The sequence below is a fragment of the Wolffia australiana genome, chromosome 19 (assembly GCF_029677425.1).
Source record: "Wolffia australiana isolate 7733 chromosome 19, ASM2967742v1".
In the NCBI taxonomy this organism is placed as follows: Eukaryota; Viridiplantae; Streptophyta; class Magnoliopsida; order Alismatales; family Araceae; genus Wolffia; species Wolffia australiana.
In genome coordinates this window covers 710,364-732,193 of record NC_135853.1, presented here as the reverse complement: position 1 = coordinate 732,193, position 21,830 = coordinate 710,364, and the positions used below count along the sequence as shown (strand labels likewise).

At 45.0% G+C, this 21,830-nt stretch overlaps 1 protein-coding gene and 2 pseudogenes across 1 annotated transcript; 1 reads left to right on the top strand and 2 right to left on the bottom strand.

Annotated features, from left to right (window-relative positions):
* The first annotated feature begins 2,631 nt into the window (after positions 1-2,631).
* Positions 2,632-3,594, top strand: LOC144715861 (18.2 kDa class I heat shock protein-like; annotated as a pseudogene).
* Positions 3,595-15,041: 11,447 nt separating this feature from the next.
* LOC144715853 (17.8 kDa class I heat shock protein-like) lies at positions 15,042-15,914 on the bottom strand. Its single transcript, XM_078590856.1, has 2 exons — positions 15,369-15,914; positions 15,042-15,256 (listed from the first exon to the last, which is right to left on the bottom strand). Exon 1 carries the CDS (start codon positions 15,840-15,842, stop codon positions 15,372-15,374), a length of 471 nt encoding a protein of 156 aa, XP_078446982.1. The 5' UTR covers positions 15,843-15,914; the 3' UTR covers positions 15,042-15,256; positions 15,369-15,371.
* A 5,077-nt stretch (positions 15,915-20,991) lies between these two features.
* LOC144715420 (17.8 kDa class I heat shock protein-like) lies at positions 20,992-21,677 on the bottom strand (annotated as a pseudogene).
* Positions 21,678-21,830: the final 153 nt, after the last annotated feature.

Sequence of the window (21,830 nt, the reverse complement as noted above, 5' to 3'; positions counted from 1 at the left end):
CAAAGAGTTCACTAAATTGATCTGTACGAATCCCTGATTGTTATTATATCAAACTGTCAATCAGGTTGATTCATGTCACGGTTTTGTAAGTAACCATTAGATCTAAGACACCAAAGACATCTTATGGGCGTACAGTTATACCTTGACTATGCTTTAAGAGTTGGTAATCATGGGATTCTAAACAGTCTTAGTTTGGTGCATCAGTAAGTTCACGCATACAACTGAATGGTGAAGATGGGATCGTCCACCCTCAGTATAACAGAAGACAACTCAAGAAAGATAATGTAATGAAGTCCTTGGCCAAGCTAGTGAGATATCAAAAAAGAGTTATCCGATGATTTTCGAACACATTAGTGCTAGCTCAAATGATGGATTAGGGTTTGATAGCTGACTATACCCTAAGTCTCCCAAGGAGCGTCAAGTAGAGGAGGGACTATACATACACGATAACCGATGATGAACAGTTTCCATGAGTGAGTCGATACACACTCCTTTGTATATTCTAGTACACGAGGTGTGGCTTAGCACCCCACAAATTGGAGACTAAACATATCAATTGAAGTAAACCAATCCAACATTAATTAATCTATATGATGATAAAGTTAATTGATTTGAAAGGCCAATAAATGTTATTGGGTCATTGGAGTGGTTAATTAGACTAATACATGTGCCTGTAGGATCACACACAAATGGCCTTTTGGACGTAGGAAGATATAGGTAAGGTTTAAGGGTTTTTATGAAAAATACCCACTTAGTATAAATGTGATCTATGCACAGGGCATTTGTTTCATGTTTTGTCGTTGTCGTTCGATTTATTAAAGTTCTTTGCTATGGATTAGTCAGAGTTTTTCATCCAAACCCATGCCTCAAAAACACAACAGCTAGTTCATTAATCATTAAACCCCATTGGTTTCTACCAATTAGAAAATGAACATTTATTTTATTTTAAATATAAATAAGTAATTTTTGTGCATATTTAGGATATAAATAGTATAATAAATCATAAAAGTCATTTAGCTCCACATAATCAATATCATAAAAAACTACTGGCCATAGGATGTGTCATTCATATCATATGACGTATCCTTTGAATAATAATATTCAGTATCCACTGATCAAACCACTGATTAATTCATTATAATCACATCATAATTTACTAAGTCATTTAATGAATTCATGGACATCATTACAAACATCACTCAAGAATAAAAATGAGCACATGTTTATTTCAAATAACTTGAAACATGACATGAAAGTGAGATAGGCTTTATAGAAATATAATACCCATCAATCCTATGTATTCTCTTTAGTTTGGTTCCAAATTCCAAACGGTTATAGATGTCTTTGTCCCTTTCCATTGTTCCATCGGTCATATTGTGGCTCTCAAAGTCTTATCTCCCTCTTTTTTTGCTCTTATTGACTCACAGTGTCATGGTTCTCATTATGCAGCTCCCTCTATCAGATCTCTGTCCCTACTAAACATTAGTGGCAACACGAATAAATATCTCTCTCCATCTCTTTCTTGGACTATCCCGTTCTTTCTTATTTCAGTTAATGTATATTAAATGTCTAGGGTCAATATCTTTAGGAAGTTTATAAGTAAATCATTCAAGATAATCCATCAGAATACAAATATCCTTATGAAATTATAAATTAAATTTTGGGCAGATATCAGAAGAGAATGCAAATTTTACTATGGTATCTTGAACTTTGCGAACAAAGTTCAAGATTTGTTTACATTTTAAAAGAAGATTTTCCTCATCCTGCCTTTCTGGATTGAAGCTAACGAATCACCACTGATCTTAAACCTATACTGAATTTTGAAATCATCACATTATGTACAAAGCTGTCTGAACTTGTTTCATCTGAGGATTGAAGACAGGATCATTAAATAAGAAATTAAATTATCACTTCTGATAATAGGGTATTTATAAATTATCATACTAATGTTGTAATGATATAAGTAAATTCCAGATTAAAATATTGAATCAGAAAATTTATATTTAGAAATACAAATTAGTCATAAAAACGATAGCATCAATAAATAATTTTGTGAGATTTTTTTTTAAAAAAATGAGTGCAGAATTTCATTGACATTAAATAAATGTAGGAAGTGTAGAAACTGTTTAATTCCAAACTTTCTCAGAGGTGATCCCCAGTTATAAGAAGAGCCAATATATGGAACACATTGCATCTGTAATTATCCGATGAAAAATAATTTAAGGTAAAGAGAACATAAAAATAAGTTTTGTCCATTCGTCATTACCAGCCATCCAAGGTTTTTTTGTCCGTGGAGTGAAAAAAAGTCCCTCCTTCTGTCCTTCGTTCGAGCACTTGATAAAATTACCATCCCAGACGCTACGGTGACCTTTAAGTAGTGTACGAAGGTGTGGAATTTACTCATTCTTATTCAACTATAGATCAGTCAGATTCTTTTGGAGAGAGCAAAGTCTCATTATTTTTTCTAGATGATTTTAAATCTTAGCGAAAGAGTGGGACCCCGACACTGGTTCCAGAACGTTCTGGAACGGTTTTCTCGGAAGTTATCGATCCTTCTGGAATATTTTCGAGGGACCCGTCTCTCCTATAAAAACCGAATAGTGGCAGAATTCGAAACTCAGCGAGCAAAAGTTGTAGAGTAAACGAGTAAGTGCGAGGAAGAAGAAAGCAAAGGAAGCGGAGGATGTCGATTGTGCCGAGCATTTTCGGGCGGAGGAGCAACGTGTTCGATCCGTTCTCGCTGGAGGTGTGGGATCCCTTCGTCGACACCTTCCGATCGCTGTCCGAGTCCAAGCCGTCCTCCGAGACGAGCTCCGCCTTCGCGAGCACGAACATCGACTGGAAGGAGACGCCGGAGGCGCCTCCGCGCGGACCTGCCGGGGGTGAAGAAGGAGGAGGTGAAGGTGGAGGTGGAGGAAGGCCGCGTGCTGCAGATCAGCGGCGAGCGGAGCAGGGAGAAGGAGGAGAAGACGGACCGCTGGCACCGCGTGGAGCGCAGCAGCGGCAAGTTCCTGAGGCGGTTCCGGCTGCCGGAGAACGCGAAGCTGGACCAGGTGAAGGCGGCCATGGAGAACGGCGTACTCACCATCACTGTGCCCAAGGAGGAGGCTAAGAAGCCCGAAGTCAAGGCCATCGAGATCTCCGGCTGAAAGGTATTCCCCCCCGTCCCGTTCGTCCTCCGCCGGCGAATGCCTCTTTTTGATGTCGTCGTCTCTAACGGAAAAGAAATCGTCTCCTGTGTCTGGAACTTCTCTCGTTCAGCACGGCGTATAGTAATAAACGATTTCATCCTGATGTTTGCCCTATCATCCAGACTTTAATGGTCCCCAAATTTTTAATGTTTGCCAACATTGCGATTAAACCGGAAAGCGTTGCGCTTCCATTGAAAACTTATTTCAAGAACGCATACTATAGTTGGCTTGGCGGTGAAGGTGATTAGGATGTCTGTCTCTTCCGTTTGTGTGTCCAATATTTGGGAGTCATCTATCATGTGATTATCATTGTTTTCGTAGTGCAATACTGTACCATGTGGAGCTTAGATACTCCGTAACCTCTCTAAATGTCACGCCATCTGAATGGCTCCAAATTTCTAAAGTTTCGCTTGCTATAATCAAGCAAAAAGGGGTCTCTAGGGTGAGTCATGAAAAGACTGTTCGACTAGTCATTCCTGTGGGAAGGGGGGGAATTCTAATAGTTTATGGTTGCATCGTATACACTTGAACCCATTTCTGTTAGAAAGTTAGGAGCCTATTTATGTTGGCTGAATGATAATATTTTTCGTTCGACATTTAACCTCAATATCGAGGAAACATGTTAGAGGCTCTAGTCTGTAGGCGGAAAACTTTCAGAATGTAGGAACTGCCTTATATTTATCGATTTCTTGTGCATCATTTCTGGTGATTAGACTTGAAACAAAAATATAATTTTTTAGAATTAGAGCACACGGAGATGGTTTCAGAATTAGGAGAGAAATTCTCAACTTTGCAGAATTATATATGGAAGAATGTATTCGGTAAGACTACAATAAGGTGATTAGATCAAATCCCTGTAATACAAAGTGGAAGAGGGATCAGATCTGTGCATGACCTATTGTAAATTCATGATCATCTTTCTCTTTGATGCACGGAGAAAATCCATAAACGTTAAGAGATGTACAGAAACCAGAAAAGGCACCCTGTTATCTTACCATAACATTTCTTCACGCCTGGTAACCCTATTAAATCTTTCACCCAATACATTTTAAGATTGCAGTTCATAATTAGATTTCGTATAATGTAGTTTTAGTAAAACAAGGGATTCCTAGACAAAAATTCGCAGCTAAAAATCAAGTATTTTACTCAATATCTTAACTACAACCTAACGCGTACTCAAATTAATGATTTCTAGGTATATGTTATGGATTACTTATTTAAAAAAGGACACCCATTATGTCTCATCATAAAATGTTATTACGGACATTCGGAAATAACTATGCATGCTAGCGGGGATTTCCTGCTCCAGTTCTACTTGTCAAGGAGATAACGATACACTAGTTTGAAGAGACAGATGATAATGGTCGACTGCTGCTATTTCAAAATAGCAGTACAATGGTCGATTGCTGCTATTTTTCAACAGATGATGGACAACGGTCAAGCACACAATGGTCACATTGAGGCCCATAAATACCTGTGTAATACATTAGAGCACTGAGGCTTTTCTTACTCTATTATTTCTCCCAGGGGAGCGGCTCTGCCTGTCACCCTGTCCATCCTCTAATCTATGTCTCTATCTTCTCAGTATTGTTTCAGCCTAGATGGCTTCTTGATTCAAGATCGTGAGATGCCCTCTCTCTCTTCTTCTCTACTTTCTCTTCTTATCTCATATTGGCATCTCACGTTTCTTAACACTACTTTGCCTAGCTGGTCTTCCGGGTCCTCCATCCATTCCCGGTGTGTCTAGTCTTGATGGAATTATTATGGCAGTGAGAGTGACTATATAATAAGCTAATTCTCTACTCTTGGTGCCCTCAGCTATGCTCCTGATCCGTGAAATGGTGTTAAATCTATTAAAGCACGTTAAGGAGCTATTGATGAGCTGAAGCACTCTAACAGTTTTGATTTTTCTTTTGGTGCCCACCAGATCGAACCCCTATACATCGCTTAGCTGCAGAGTCATTCCTATATCACCCATGGACTCGTATGTACCCTGTGCACCTTGAAAAGTGTGGCATCATTTGAAGTTCTGTGTTTTATCAGTCAACTACCCCTGAATCTGACAATGCCAATAATATCCAATGATCTTTTTTATAACCTTCAATAGTTGCCTTAAGATTTCTAGCTGCAAATTATACATGGCTCTCTTGAAGAAATCAAGAAGACCATTGGACAAAAAACAATACAAAAGCATTGCTACATTATTTATAAGTTTTATTACTTTAAAGGTTCTTATTTTATTGATGTATGTATTATGTGATGGATATTATGTGGCCATCAAGCCAATCAGAGCTCCATGTTTTTACTTGAGTGCATTGAATGAAATATTGAATTATTATTATTATTCTTGTGTGATGTTCATAATGAAGTTCATGAACTCGTGTACTGACCTAGTGAGTTATGATGAGACCATAATACAATGATGATTTGTCTTTAAACATGTGTTCATAATATTACTACTCGATGGCCAGTCCAGTTGAACATCATATGATTAATGAACCACAAGTTAGGGTTAAAAATGTCTCTTCAGGCTTTTGGTTTATGGAACACTATTTATAAGTATCCTTCGAGCATAAGGCGAATAATATTCAAATCCACAAAGAGTGAGTATTTAATAAGTGAATTTTATCTTTAGTTTCTATTTTTATATTTTTAATATTTATTTTAGTAATTTCACCTATATCGATAAAAAAATACTTTGAAAATTATTTCAGAATAATTCTAAAAGGAGTAGAAAATAATTCTCCAAAGTGACCTAATATACTCAGAATTTAGAAACTAGTCTTAAAACTTTTACGAGAATTTTACAGGAATTGTAAAGAAATACCTCAGATGTTGTTCGGTAGTGCTGCGTAATGATTGACGGTAGCGGAAGTGAGTGGAGTGCAACGATGAAAGAGTTAGCATTGATAATTTTGACGAAGATGATGGGGGATACATGTCAATCAGTGGCGGAGCATGGACGAGTAAGGATGATTTTACCATTGTTGGTCCGACAGAGATGTATGCAGGTATGCGCCAACAGGTAGTGCAGTTGGAGGTATCATGCATGATAGTAGAAACCTAGGATATTTGTCATGTTAACTAGGAAAAAGGATGACAACGTGAGTTCGAATCAGACAAAAATCACACTAACGGCGTTTTCACGCACCCAGCAGGTCGACAGGCCAAGTGATGCTCTTTCTTTATGTCTCTTGATCTGAAAGTCACTTCTTGAATCCATTGATCCTAAATCACAATAATGGGCCCACATGAGATTCTGAATGTGAAACACCCCTCTAATCATAATTAGGAACATAATACAGGGGTATACTTTATCGATAGTTCCAAAATGATGAATGAAAAGAGAAGGGAAGTGATGCCGGACGTCGTCAAGACGTCGTCCGGTCGACACCGAGGGTAGCGGCTCGGTATCGAATCAAGATCTCGATCGGACAACGACGATCAGCGTCGTCTGATGATGCTAACGGGAAGGTATGAATGATGACGATGAATGCGTGAAAGCCCTACTATGGTACGTGCGCGCGCCGAAGAGCGGTGTTGCCGCTCTAGAGAATGACGGGGTCGCTATGGGTGAGGTCAAACAGACCTCCCGAACCTTGCCCGAGAGGGTCGAGGGCGAGTACGTCGTCGAATAGGGAAACCCCGCTGAAATGCTCACACGCATCGGGAGAACCCGACTCGTACCGGGCAGGTAAGACTCTTGCAAGATGCATCATTTTCTCAGCATGTCTCACTCTCACCTATCTAACCCGAGCGCGGAGGAGGCAATACGAAAGTATACTGAAGAAAGTAAGAGACGTAAAGAACAGGGGCAGGGGAGTACCTTCGTCGCGCTGGCGACAGATACCTCGAGTCAGAGGAAAATCCGGAGATAATAGGAGGTCGGTGACGCCGATGTCTAGCTAATGCGGGAACGAGGGTAGGCGTGAGCGTGGGCGCCCACTGGCGGGCAGGGATTGGCCGTGTGCACGGCACCGAGTAAAGGACCCCGGTCAGTGCAGGGCAGCGTAACACGCTGAGCGCAGGGGCGCGCGGCGGGCACGGCGCGTAGCAGGCGCGCGCGCAGGCGGCGCGGCGCGCGGGCAGCGCGGTGCGCAAGCGGTGCGCAAAGCTCGGGCGGGTACTGAGCTCTGGCAAGCGCGGACGCGATGGTCACAGCGCGGGGCCAATGGCGCACTGGGGCCCGGATGGTGTGCGCAGTCGACGTCAGCGGTCGGGCAACTGGACGAGCGGAGTCGGCGCTGGTCGGGCGAAGGAGCTCGGCAGCGGCGGAGATGGTCGAGCGGGCAGGGTGGAGGCAGCGGACGGCGGTCGAGCAGGGCGGTGGTGGCGAGTGGAGGCCGGTCGGGCAGCGGGACGGGCGGAGTCGGCGCTGGTCAGGCGAAGTAGCTCGACAGCGGCGGAGATGGTCGAGCGGGCAGGGTGGAGGCAGCGGACGGCAGTCGAGCAGGGCGGTGATGGCGAGCGGAGGCCGGTCGTCGGGCGTGCAGCAAGGTCGTCCGGACCGAGAGCTCGCCAGGCAACGAGCGGGCGGACTGTTGAAACTAATCCTTGAAGGCCCCGCGATGCTCCGGACGTGGCAGTTTGCAACTAAAGGAATGCGTCAAAGGCGGGAGCGTGGCAACTCCTCATCCATTCGTTGGTGCACGACCTGCGCGACGTGCGACCAGTTTTTTTTCCCCAGTCTTCCTCCAAACGTGCCAAGGGCACGAAGTCAGGATCGTGGGTTTCTGACTTCTCTATTTAAGTGATAGCCTGAACACAGAACGAAGTAGAATAAGAAGTTGTTGTTTTTTTCTTTGCCATTGGTCTGCGACACTTCTCAGGCGAGAGAGAAATTTGAGAAGGAGAGAGATCCTCTGCTGAGGGCCAACACGGACCGGTGGTGAAGTCGGCGCCGCGGCGGCGAGATCGGCGCGGCTACGGCGAGGCCGGCGCGGCGCCGGCGACGATGGTATGGGCGGCGTTGCGTCCTCCTCTCTCTCTTCCTTCTTCTTCTTCTTCCTTCTCCCTTCTCCTTCTTCTTCTTCTTCTTCTTTCTTCTTCTTCCTCTTCTCACGTTTGTGACTCTTGATATTCCCACGTTATAACCTTTCAATGACAAAAAACAAGAGTAATGTGGGGAGCACCCTCCCCTCCCTTATATAGGAGAGAGGAAAATGGGCCCCCATAACACAAAAGGAAAAGAAAAAGAAAAAAGAAGAAGATAAGGGGTGTTAGGCCCATTAAAGCATAGGGGAGGGGAAGATGTCCTCATATGGGCCTTCCCCTCACTACAAGGGCCAAATGAAAGACGAGAAGCGACGAAAGGAAATAAGAAATGGATAAGTAGACTGCTCCGACGATGGAGATGGCGCGTCGTCATGCCGAGTATCTGAACCCGGGGTTGCGCGTCGATGCAGCGGCTCGTCGTGTTGGCTGGACACGTGTCGGTGGTGGGCTCGATGACGGTGCTGGCTCCTCGGGTGACGACTCTGCGGTGTCGGACGGTGCCGCGCCATCAGGAAGGATATCACTAGTGTCAATTTCATTCTGAAAGAACTTCTCAATGGTTAAATATCATTGTTTGGATTTAAACCAATTTGAGCCATCTGATTTTCTCAATTCTCTCTCCTTTAATTTGTGTGGCGGATTGAAAACCTCAAAATTATATTTTTTGACTTAGAAGTTATTTTATTTACCAATTTAACCTTGAAAATTTTGATAAAGAATTAGAAAATACAAAAATCAGAATATCATTTTTAAAAATATAGTAAACTCCTCAAAATATTGCAATAATTCTAAATAAATATTTTTGTGATGTTTAAATCTTTTTTGTTCATGAAATTAATTAAAAAAATGTATGTTAACATAACTTGTTTTTTTCGACTCTTTGATCTTACAATTGCAAAACACATAAAAATGGATATATTTGTCAATCGATCTACTGTATCACAGTATCTTATTTTTAGAGGGAGGAATTTAGAAGTTTTGTAGTGGGTTCTAGTGACCTAGATCTGGATGAAGACGAGTATTCCACGCATCGTAAGACTTTAAACAGATCATTACTGCATCATTAAAATCATTAAACAAAGGACCTCTACACGGATCGCATCCGTGATTTCTTGGACCCAGAACAAGATGAGTCAAGATGCTACTGTGTGCAGTGATGGAGCGTGCCCAAGAGTCATCGTCAACACGTCATCGGAGCCGTCTTCGTCGGAATCAGCATCACCGCCGGTCCGTGGCCAGCCCGACCGGCACACCAAAGCGTCCGTGAAGACGCCCAGGTTTAAATACCGCGGGTCGAGCACGACCGCATTCATATCTTCGTATTTTCCGTTACCTTTGTATTGTCTTAATTTTGTATCATTTTTAATCTTTTAGTTCCTTTAAATTATGTTGTAAAATGGAGCCGCTTATTGGGCCCCAGCCTCTTATTGGGCCCCTTATTTGGACTCCATTTTCAGATATTGGATTATTGTTTGGCAGTTATAGTTTCCATTCTCAGATCTCACGTTCAAAAAAGAGGAGTGGAAGAAGAAGAGAAGAAGGAAGAAGAAGGAGAGGGTGTACCGTGGAGAATCAAGGCATCATCTGAGATTAGCCATCGCCGTTCTCTGTGTCCTCGTCGCTCTACTGCTTCATCCGAGCCGAGTTGCCTTGTGCCGTCAAGGTCGTACGATTCCCATCTATTTTGTGTGAAGATTCCAAAATCAGTCGGCTGTTCGTGCACGATCTGTCCCGCACATCCATCCTCGACCACAGAAGCTAATGTGAGACACGGCGATCACCAGGATTACCATTGGTGGACATCTCCAAGTGTCGGTCAACGGATTCACCGTGGTGATTGACTGCATCACCGCTTGAAGCCCTCTAGATCGGCTCCCTCGAACGCTGATTCGCCTGCCAAACCACTTCACTATCAGCAGCTGCCTTGGATTATTTCTACCGTCACGCGATGGAAGATATCCCCGCCAGCATCATGCACATTTGGACGTGATTCCCTACTAACTGTCTACTGGTCAAACCACGCGTGTGTTCCCTGATAGTCACCGTACGGTGGTTCTCTGTGGTGTTGCATCTTCTCGGTGGACAATCCACCATTTGGATGTGTCTTCTCAGTGATTCACCCCCTTTATCGCCACGTGAAAATCGATCGTTTTAGTCTGTACCGGTGTGAGTCGTTGCACGCAGACGTGCGACAACCTTTCGACCGTCAGACCCGTGTTCCCCATGGTCCTGCGGTGACCCAACTACAAAGTTACACCGCTAGAGGACTTTGGTGTTCCGCCGTACAAGGTCACGACTTCGGCAACATCATCGTCCGTGGCCCCCCGCCTTGAACACTGTGAGCTGCACATCCCCGTCCGCAGGCGACGAAGTGGAAGCATCCCGCTGTGACCGACACACGTCTTCCCTTCTTCTGGTCACTCTCTAGCCATCATACAAACTCAAGACCCACCGTCGGACGACTATCAACGCTTGCACCTTCTGAACGACTCCTCTTTAGCCGGCCATTGCCCGGGTGTACTCTACAGGCTTGTTCGAGCCATTTCGCCCCCGCAGGTCGTTCCCACCTCAGTCTTGACTCCTCTCTTCCAGGCTCCTCGACTACCGCTCTAGTGTCGCGCCAACGCCGACTATTGGTCCAGTCTGTGCTACCTCCAGCACACCTCCACCGCTATCTGCTTGCACCAGTTCTTCGTGCCAATGAAGACATCAACGACGAATGCCGCCACCGACGAGGTACGCTGTTCCCTTGCTCGTCCGTTACATTACCATCTTCAGTATATTTTTGGATGCACTCTACCGCGCTCGGGTTAGATTAGGTGAGAGAAAGTTATCGAGAGAACTACGTGTTGATTGTCTTCCAAGGTACGGGTCGAGCCCGTCCGTTAAGTGTGAGCCCCTACAGAATTGTTCCGTTCGGCACCGTAGTCACCATCGTCGCTCCGACGAGAGTCAGGAGGTCACCGTCACCGTCATCGGAAGCCCGCCTCGGAGCTCAGAACTCGGTGTAGTCCCCACTCGTCGGCCCTACACGTACATTTCATTCAGGACACACATCACGTAGTTACATTCACTTAGCAATTTTACCCGTCGGACGATGCCATCAATGACGTCCTACATCATGCAGCCTCTAGAAGTATCTCTGATGTCCTCGGAATGTCTTATCTCCTTCTTCTTGTTGACATGCCTCGTTCAATCTCTATCGTCGTCGTTACACATTCTGATTGCATCACGAATGGAGAGGAGTCATGGGTAGAAGGGAAAAGAAAGGGAAGGCCCCTAAAAAATTATGGCCTGGGCGAAATTCATTCAGCACTTTCCTCTATTTTTACTAAGTAGTATTTTTCATAATAATCCCCAAAACTTAATTGTATCGTCTAATGTCTAAAAGACCTTTAGCGTGTGACCGTCTAGGCCCATGTATTAGTCCAATTAACGACTCTAGTAGACCAATAACCTCTATTTGCCTTCCAAATTAATGAACTATATCATCATAGATATTAATTAATGTCGGATCGATTTAACCCATTAAATAGGTTGATACTCCAATCCATAGGGTACCAAACTACGCTTGGTGCACTAGAAGATACAAAGGAGTGTGTATCGACACACTCATGGAACATGCTCATCGTCGGTTACCATGTCCGTATAATCCCTCATCCATTTGACGCTCCTTGGACAACATAGGGTATGGTCAACTTTCAAACCTTAATCGGTCATCCGAGTAAGTACTGATGCATTTGGAAATCATCGGAGAACACTTCTCCGATATTTCACTGCCCTAGCCAAGGACTTCATCGCATCGTCTTCCTTGAGTTGTCACCTCTTTTACAAAGAGTGGACGATCCCATCTTGACGAGTCAATTGTCTTCGTGAACTTCTTGATGTATCTGAACTAAGACCGTTTAGAATCCCATGATTAGAGTCTTGTATGTCATAGTCAAAGTACAATTGTGCATCCACAAAACATCTTTAGAGTCTCAGGTCTATGGACCATTTACACAACTGTGATGTGAATCAACCTGATTGACAGTTTGGTATAATACCATTCAAGAATTCGCACATATCAATTTAGTGAACAATTTCCACAAAAGAGCACCCACTATATATCCGTAGTGTTTCCTCACTAATGGTGAAGGGAACATCCATACTCATCATATGCGTGAGGCTAGATAGTGCTATTCTATCCGAACACTTCGATGTCCTTCTCAGGTATCCTCCGAATAGAAATATTAAGAACACTTGCTTAAAGACTAGTGATCTCCCTATTTATATCTCATCAAATTCACTAAGTCAGATCATATATTCATAGACTTCATTATAAGCATCATACATGCACTATAGTGAATATGTTCTATTAATGAATATGGAACGAGATGTGGAATGTGCGATTGGCTTGTCATCCACATATATTTCCATCAAGATGGGCCTTATTTTATCGCTAAGTCATGCAAATGCAGCCAGCCCAAGGTCATACAGTTCTTCTACAAAGACAAAATACACTTTAAAAGGTTAGGTCCCCCTTGTTTCTGAGTTATTCCAACTTCTTTTTTATTTCAATTGCTAGAAAATATGAACATGATTATCAGTGTACTCTACATCCATTAAACATATGGAACCTTTTATGGAAGGTTTTTCCATACTAGTGCCTTCAATTTATACCGTAGTTGAAGCCCCTAAAGGAGAATTAGGTTTCTCATAGTGTCACGTGGTAAAATCCGGAACTAAGTACGATGCTCAAATCAAACGTGTCTGCCTCTATGCTTGGGCAGGAACGTTTATGCAGCAGAAGTCTCTATGGACAGCTTAAGATTGCTTTGACTTTAATGAGAGAGGGTAGGGCTAGGCCCTTAGTATCAACATGTGACGTTGTATTATAATAAGCAGAACTCCATAAGAAGCCATATCCAGAACAAAAGGTAAAGATTAAGGATGATTCTAGGTAATGAGACGTGACATAACACCAACCGTTGGGTAGTTATGCTCCTACACGTTCAGGCTGCAGCCTGCGCGCACCTACAAGTGGGCCCCTAAGGTAGGCCCATGGGCCATGGCTCTCGGCGCATCCACCGGTCAGTCATACCACATGCCGAACATCCATCCACAGCACCCTATGCTCTATGCCTAGCCTTAACAACCCACACAGCTTCAGCACCTGCACTAACATCCCTACTATTTGGGTTCACATCAGCATTGCCATACTCGACACCCCAAGCCATCGCTCCTATACATCGCAACACTACATGCAAGGTCACCTGCACACGTCACAATGCGTCGTGCGCACATCACCTGCAACCTACACAGCCCCCGCGCACGTCGTGCCCGTGTATGCGCACCCTTGACAGCTTGTGCGTGCAACGCTCATGACCTGCGCTCTTGGCCTGCCCTGATCTGCCATGTTTGTGTGCCAGCAAGCACGAGTACCATGTGGGCATTGGCTTCAAAGATCAGGAACGAGCATCACCACCTTTGATGCATGGGGTTTCTACACTAAGAAAGTCTCTCCAACCTTGAGTCTAAGTATGTGCGCATATCCTCAACAGTTACCACACACGCCTCTACGCAGGAATGTTGCGTACGTTGGTACCTTACATATAGGCTTAAGTGATTTTGAGAGAACAATTTGCCCTTAGTTTCAGTTCAATTGAACACATTTACATGACCCATGATAAAGTTTCTTTGTACATGTTTCTAGCTCACAGTTGATTGTAGATGTCATGAAAAATAAACAATTTCAGGATAAGAAAAATTGGAAAAAGGGGAAACATGATTTCTCTAAACAGATCACAATGTGATGATCGGTTCACCAATAGAGAAGGTTATGGGAATCTCATACACTATTCTCAAAAGCAAGTCCAGAGTAATTAAAAACTTGAATATTGGGTAAGATCTAAAACAACTATAGTTAAAAGAAACTTGCATATATCATATATAAATTAATTACTTAGTTAAGATATGCCTTTCTCTGGGCAAACCCATAAATTCCGCCTGGTATACTTTTCATCAACCAGATCCTTGATAATCCAGTAAAAAAGTAGCTTTGATTAGACTAGTGCATGCTTATGAAATGATCTATCATCAAAGGTTGTAAATAATAAAAATTCACACCTTTTCGTTTAGCTATGAAAGCTGACACGTGTTTTTTTTTTGGGGTGGGGGGGGGGGGGGGAAGGAAGCTGCAGAGAGAGAAAGTCATCTAAAAAAAATAGTATGAGAAGGATTTTCAATGTTCTTGAACAATAAAATCCATTTGAATACCTAAGACAGTTGTAATTCAGAAATGCACCAAGTACTGAAACTTTCAAAGTGCCATTAACACCCATGGTTAATTAGTGGTACATATATTTTCACTGACATCCAAAAATATTTATTCGATGAAATTCAAATTTGAGTTCAGATAAAATAATTCGAGTCTTATTTTTTCTCTGATCGTATTACCCCTGATCCACGATTTATTTAATCGTCATAGCTCTTATATGGTTAATTGTCTGCATACATCTTTCCTTTAACTTAAAACAACTTAATCTAAACTCTGATTAGTAATTAAATGAAACCCTAAAAAAGATTACACGTACCTGGAACTATTATTGAGGATTCATTTCTTGAGATTAGAATATAGGGCATCTTCTTTTACGTGCAATCGAAAAATTACACAAATTTCATCTTGAAATGTCGCCGACAAGAGGATCCGAGGTCAATGTCAATCAATCGCTTGCATCGTAGAGACTTGTCCTATCTGATCAAAGAGCCAGATGGGTGCAATTCTTTAGTAATTAATGTACACATGTTCAGGTGAGTTTCCCATGATTTTCTCGTGCTGAAGAAATATACTAAGTTGAAACATGGCTTACAAAAACTTCAAGCTGAGGGACCAAGTTTAACAAGGCTAACAGAAACGTCAAATTTTAGGAGCACAGTCGAATTTAACACGCTCTCAATCGTTTAACTTAGTCAACCGTCGGAGGGTTAAGATAATTCGGACGCCTTTGGGCAAGTTTTTGCTTTCACGCGAGTTAAAATGTACGAGAATGGAGCCGGGAGCATAAAGATGGAAAATCAGTTGATCATCGCTGTGCCAAAACAAAAAACGGTTACTAATTATAGGCTGTACCAAAACAGACACTCGACATGACTCTTTTTCTTTTTACAGACGATGATCCCTGGCAAAGAGGGAGATCATACCTTTCAGCCGGAGATCTCGATGGCCTTGACTTCGGGCTTCTTAGCCTCCTCCTTGGACACAGTGATGGTGAGTACGCCGTTCTCCATGGCCGCCTTCACCTGGTCCAGCTTCGCGTTCTCCGGCAGCCGGAACCGCCTCAGGAACTTGCCGCTGCTGCGCTCCACGCGGTGCCAGCGGTCCGTCTTCTCCTCCTTCTTCCTGCTCCGCTCGCCGCTGATCTGCAGCACGCGGCCTTCCTCCACCTTCACCTTCACCTCCTCCTTCTTCACCCCGGGGAGATCCGCGCGGAAGACGTGCGCCTCCGGCGTCTCCTTCCAGTCGATGTTCGTGCTCGCGAAGGCGGAGCTCGTCTCGGAGGACAGCTTGGCCTCGGACAGCGATCGGAAGGTGTCGAAGAAGGGATCCCACACCTCCAGCGAGAACGGATCGAACACGTTGCTCCTCCGCCCGAAGATGCTCGGCACGATCGACATCCTCCCGCTTCGTTTGCTTTCTTCTTTCTCGCTCTCACTCGTTTACAACTTTGACTCGCTGAGTTTCGAAGTCTGCCCCTATTCGGTTTTTATAGGAGAGACGAGTCCCCCTCGAAAATATTCCAGAAGGATCGATAACTTTCGAGAAAAAGTTCCAGAACGTTCTGAAACCAGTTTCGACACCGCGGGGTCCCACCCTTTCGCTGAGATTTAAAATCATCTCGGAAAAAAAATGAGACTTTGCTCTCTCCAAAAGAAGCTGACTGATCTATAGTTGAAAATAAGAATGACTAAATTCCACATCTTGGTATACTTGAGGGACTTCGTATACTTAAGGTCACTGTGGCGGCTGGGATGGTAGTTTTATCCAATGCTCGAACGAAGGACAGAAGAAGGGACCTTATTTCACCTCATGGACAAAAAAACCTTGGATGGCTGGTAATGACGAATGTACAAAACTAATGTTTATGTTCTCTTTACCTTAAATTATTTTTAATCGGATAATTACAGATGCAATGTGTTCCATACATTGGCTCTTCTTAGAACTGGGTATTACCTCTGAGAGAGTTTGGAATCAAACAGACTTCTACACTTCCTACATTTATTTAATGTCAATGTCATTCTACACTCATTTTTTAAAAAATATTTCTCGAAAAGTTAGGTATTGATGCTATCGTTTTTATGACTAATTTATATTTCTAAATACAAATTTACTGATTCAATATTTTAAACTGGAATTTACTTATATCATTACATCATTAGTACGATAATTTATGACGTAGGACGACTAAGGAATGGATGACTGGAGTACGGGGAACGTTACGAATGGATGGATGACGGTGGATGGGTTGGGTATAGGAGGGATAAAACAGCCTACAGAAATGCACACAGTCGGATTCCGACTATAAAACCAATGAAAAATTGGTGGTGCAGCTCCAACCCTTGTCGAGGGTGGGAGTACTGTCTTCACCCACCGCGACGATGCCTAAGCACTGAAATCAATGCCCGAATTCGCGTAGCGAAGGAGACTCTCGAAAGAAAGGGAGAAAGTGGGGAAATCCAAACCAAATCTAATCCGACGGCGGTGGAAACTTCTCGTGGAATACTGGACGAAGAACACGGCGACACCAAAGAGTTCAGGCGTACCTCGGCACCGTAGTGCGTGAAGAGGCTGCGGGGAATTCTGATTTGTGATGAGACTGGACGATTTCGGGCATTGACCGGCCCACTGGACGAGAATATCTGGATGTTCCGGGCATTGAGCGGCCCTGGTAGCGAGTTGATGTCGTGGTCGCAGATTCAGGCGTAGGCAGATACCTGCGCGCGCAAAGCACGCGAAGGGTGCGCGGAGTGCACGGAGCGCGCGAAGCGCCTACGCGTGCGCGGAGAGCACGGAGGGCGTGCAGCGCACCCGGAGCGCGCAGAGCTCGCGTGGCTCGAAGCGTCGGACGGCGTTGACGACGGTCGGCGTCGGTGGCACAAGCGTGTGCCGGGGCGGTTCTTGCGGGGCGGCCTGGGTGGCCTGTGGGCAGCCCAAGCGGGCGGCTTGGGGCTGGCCCTGGGCGGTCCTGGCAGGTGCGGTCTGGGCGGCCTGGGGCTGCCTTGTTGGGGAGGCCTGGGCGGCCTAGGGCTGCCCTGTTGGGGCGGCCTAGGGGTGGCTTTGGGTGGCCCTGGCAGGGTCGGCCTGGGACGGCCTAAGGCTGCCTTGTGGGGGCGGCCTGGGGGTGGCTTGGGGGGGCCCTGGCAGGGGCGGCCTGGGACGGCCTGGGGCTGCCCTGTTGGGGCGGCCTGGGGGTGGCTTTGGGTGGCCCTGGCAGGGTCGGCCTGGGACGGCCTAAGGCTGCCTTGTTGGGGCGGCCTGGGGGTGGCTTTGGGTGGCCCTGGCAGGGGCGGCCTGGGACGGCCTGGGGCTGCCCTGTTGGGGCGGCCTAGGGCTGGTCTTGGGCGCCCCTGGCAGGGGCGGCCTGGGATGGGCTGGGGCGGCCTAGGGCTGGCCTTGGGCGGCCTTGACAGGGCAGCCTGGGACGGCCAGGGGCTGCCCTGTTGGGGCGCCCTAGGGCTGGTCTTGGGTGGCCCTGGCAGGGCGGCCTGGGACGACCTGGGGCTGCCCTGTTGGGGTGGCCTAGGGCTGGCCTTGGGCGGCCTGGGCTGGCCTTGAACGGCCTTGGCAGGAGCGGCTTGGGACGGTCTGGGGATGCCCTGTTGGGGCAGCCTAGGGCTGGCCTTGGGTGGCCCTGGCAGGGGCGGCCTGGGCAGCCTTGTGCGGCAGTCCTGGGAGGGCGGTAGAGAGAGAGAGAGGAAGAACGAGGGGTGGAAGGCCGACGACGCGAGGCGGCAGCGGCGGTGGCGGCGGCGCTAGGGCTAGAGAAATAGGGAGGCTTGGGCAGTCCTCTAAGAAGAGTTAAACAAAACTCAATTCTTGAAATATGACTGCCTAACTGTTTCTTGAAACAATGGCCTATACATATAGGCCTTGGAGGAAAGAGAAAATACAACTTAAAGACGAGAAATTAAAGACGAGACGTGCTTCATGTCACGCCAATGGGCAGTAATTGATCTGCCGTTAGCGATGTGTCATGATGCGCGAAGGAACGTGCGTGCGTGGAGACGTGCGTAGTGGAGACGGTTGCGGCGTGATCGTAGCGGGAGTGCTGACGTGCGAGCGTGGAGACGTGCGTAGTGGAGACGGTTGTGGCATGCCCGTAGCGGGAGTGATGACATCAGTTGACTGTGGCGGCGTATTTGTGGCGGAGACGTTGACTTCGGTTGACCGTGGCGACGCGTCCGATGGTGGTGTGTTGGCATCCTCGCCATCAATTTATAAGTACCCTCTTGTCAGAGGCGATAATTTAATTTTTTATTTGATCATTATGTCTTCAATCCTCATATGAAACAAGTTCAGACAGCTTTGTACATAAAAATAACTTTGTGAGAAATATTTAAAAAAAAATAGGAGAAGGTCATGAACGAAATTCACCTAGGCCAGAATAAATAGGGGAATGCCCTAAGCGAAATTCACCCAGGCCAGAGTTGTTTAACGGCCTTTCCCCTTCTTCTCCACTCTCCCCACACCCCTCTCCATGCCTGATGCGATCGGAACGGCATAACGACGACGATAGAGGTAGAAAGGGCTCGTCAAGGAGAAGGAGGAGATTCGACGTGCCGAGGATCGCGTGGATACGTCTAGAGGCTGCTTACGTGAGCAGCTCGACTCATATCACTCCGGGATCCAAGAAATCACGGATGCGATCCGTGTAAAGGTACTCGTTTTAATTGTTTTGTTGATGTCGTTCCAGTCGTCCGCTGTGAATCGTTTAGATTTATTCATCTATGTCAAGGCCTCTAGAACCTAACAGGACAGTTGTACTTTGGCTGTGACGTACAAGCTTCTAATCACGAAATTCTAATAAAGAAATTCATGAAGACAATTGGGCGGTCTAGATGAGATAATTTACCCGTGGTATCAGAGAACACAGCTCAAGTAAGATGATGCTATGAAGTTCTTGGCCAACATAGTACAGTACATGCAGATGATCTATTGGACATTTGAATATATACTCATAGATAAAAGGTATTTTAAAAACAACTTAGTATAAATAACATAAATCCCATAAAAAAATTCACCAAGGCCAGGACTTGCAAGTGTCCATTTGTCTTCTTCATTCTCTCATTTCGTGCACTTATTGGGCTATGAAATATTTAAATCCTAAGTATAATTAAAATAATCGTATTACATTTTTATCGAGGCTTAAATGATTAAATGTATTTCACAATTTTTTTGAATTTTGTGGATTGTTGGGAAAATTAGGGATCTTTTTCACATCAGATTCTGAAATAAACTAACTTTTTAGTCGAAATATAATTTTTTAATGAATTTATGATATTATTTAATTCTTATTTTTGATGTAACACAATGGTCAGAATTGACATTTCATGTAACGTCTAGCAGGTAAAGTCTAAATGCGATGTTGATGACGTAGAAGTCGAAATGAACCAAGATGTCCATGTTGATGGCATGGACATTTCATGTACTTCTAAATGAACCAAGAAAGCACAGATCCCATCCGTACAAAAGTTCTCTAAATGAACCAAGAAACCACAGACCCTATCCGTACAAAAGTCACAATATTGCTGACCATAATACACTGGAATCTCTTAAACTATTGGGTATGGGAGGACATGGAGTAATGAAAAACCAGACGTGCAAAGTAAATATTGATTACTATTTCTCAATGAGATAACAACATGATTCCCAATTACTGCCACACAAGAAAAATAAAAAATATCTTTGGGAATTTTGAGGTCCTTCCTAGTTTTTCTCTTACCTATTTTGTTGTTCCCATTTGGTCACAGAGGTAAATTTTTAAATTTAAAAATAGTTTTTAGTGTTTTTTCAAGACGCTATTTGTATTCATAAAATTAACCACACCGAGTTAAAGCTTCAAAATTTTAAGGCACCTTGATTATAAAAATGCGAAGGCAGTAAGCTTGAAAATAAGGTCATTTGTTAATTTGTTTACAAAGGATACTTATTCATTATTATATTAAAAATCATAAATTTCACCCGTATAGTTATTCTAAATTAATCAGACATGCACGGTATGTGAACTAAGTATGATCAAATCTATGTTTGGAGATCAAATTTATTTTCGGAGAAATTGTACGATGTTCCGGTGTTTACATACATCTTTGCTCTAAATAAAGACACCTGTTGCTAGATTCTGTTTTTAATTAAATGTAACCAAAGCAAATTAGGAACGCCTAAAAGTCTTCTCTTCTATTCGCTCCAAGAATGACACTATTGTTATACTGAAATAGACTACAAAACTTCAAACTTAGGGGCACTCCAAACACTTTCTTTAAAACCCAAATTTGTGAGTGGGGGGGGGGGGGGGGGGGGAAGAGCTTATATTCAGGTGGAGATTGATTAGAGAAATTCAAATTTCGGCACAGAATTGTCTTCGCTGTGCGCTTTCCATCGTTTGCTCATTCTACCATCTACTGTCTATCGGAGGGGTAAGATACTTGGGCAACGCCGTTTACTTCCTGCACGCGCATAAGATGTAAGATTATGTGGCGGAAGCATGCTTGCAGCCTGCACGACGCAGTAAGATGTAAGATTTTGTGGCGGACGCATATTAGACAGGGATAATCAGGCGAATATCGGGATGAAACCGTTTATTACGTACTATATACTGTGCCAAACTAGAAAGGTTCCAGACACTAGAAACACGACTTGTTTCTTGCTTTACAGACGCTGAACTCTAACAAAGAGGGACTCGGCGACGGCGGGGGGGCGGGGCGGAGTACCTTTCAGCCGGAGATCTCGATGGCCTTGACTTCCGGCTTCCTGGCCTCCTCTTTGGGCACGGTGACGGTGAGCACGCCGTTCTCCATGGCCGCCTTCACCTGGTCCAGCTTCGCGTTCTCCGGCAGCCGGAACCGCCTCAGGAACTTGCCGCTGCTGCGCTCACGCGGTGCCAGCGGTCCGTCTTCGCCTCCTTCTCCATGCTCCTTTCGCCGCTGATCTGCAGCACGCGGCCTTCCTCCACCTCCACCTTCACCTCCTCCTTCTTCACCCCCGGCAGGTCCGCGCGGAAGACGTGCGCCTCCGGCGTCTCCTTCCAGTCGATGTTCGTGCTCGCGAAGGCGGAGCTCGTCGCGGAGGACGGCTTGGCCTCGGACAGCGATCGGAAGGTGTCGAAGAAGGATCCACACCTCCAGCGAGAACGGATCGAACACGTTGCTCCTCCGCCCGAAGATGCTCGGCACGATCGACATCTTCGATTATTCTTCTGCCTCTTCCTCGCTCTCACTCGTTTTCTCGGCAACTTCTTTTCTGATTTTCGAATCCTGCTGCCCTCCCGTTTTATAAGAGCGGCGATTCCCTCTCTAGGCCAGTCCAGAAAGACCGATAACTCTCGAGAAAGCCGATCCAGAACGTTCTGGACCGGCATCGACAGCGCAGGTCCCGACGTGTCCGATACT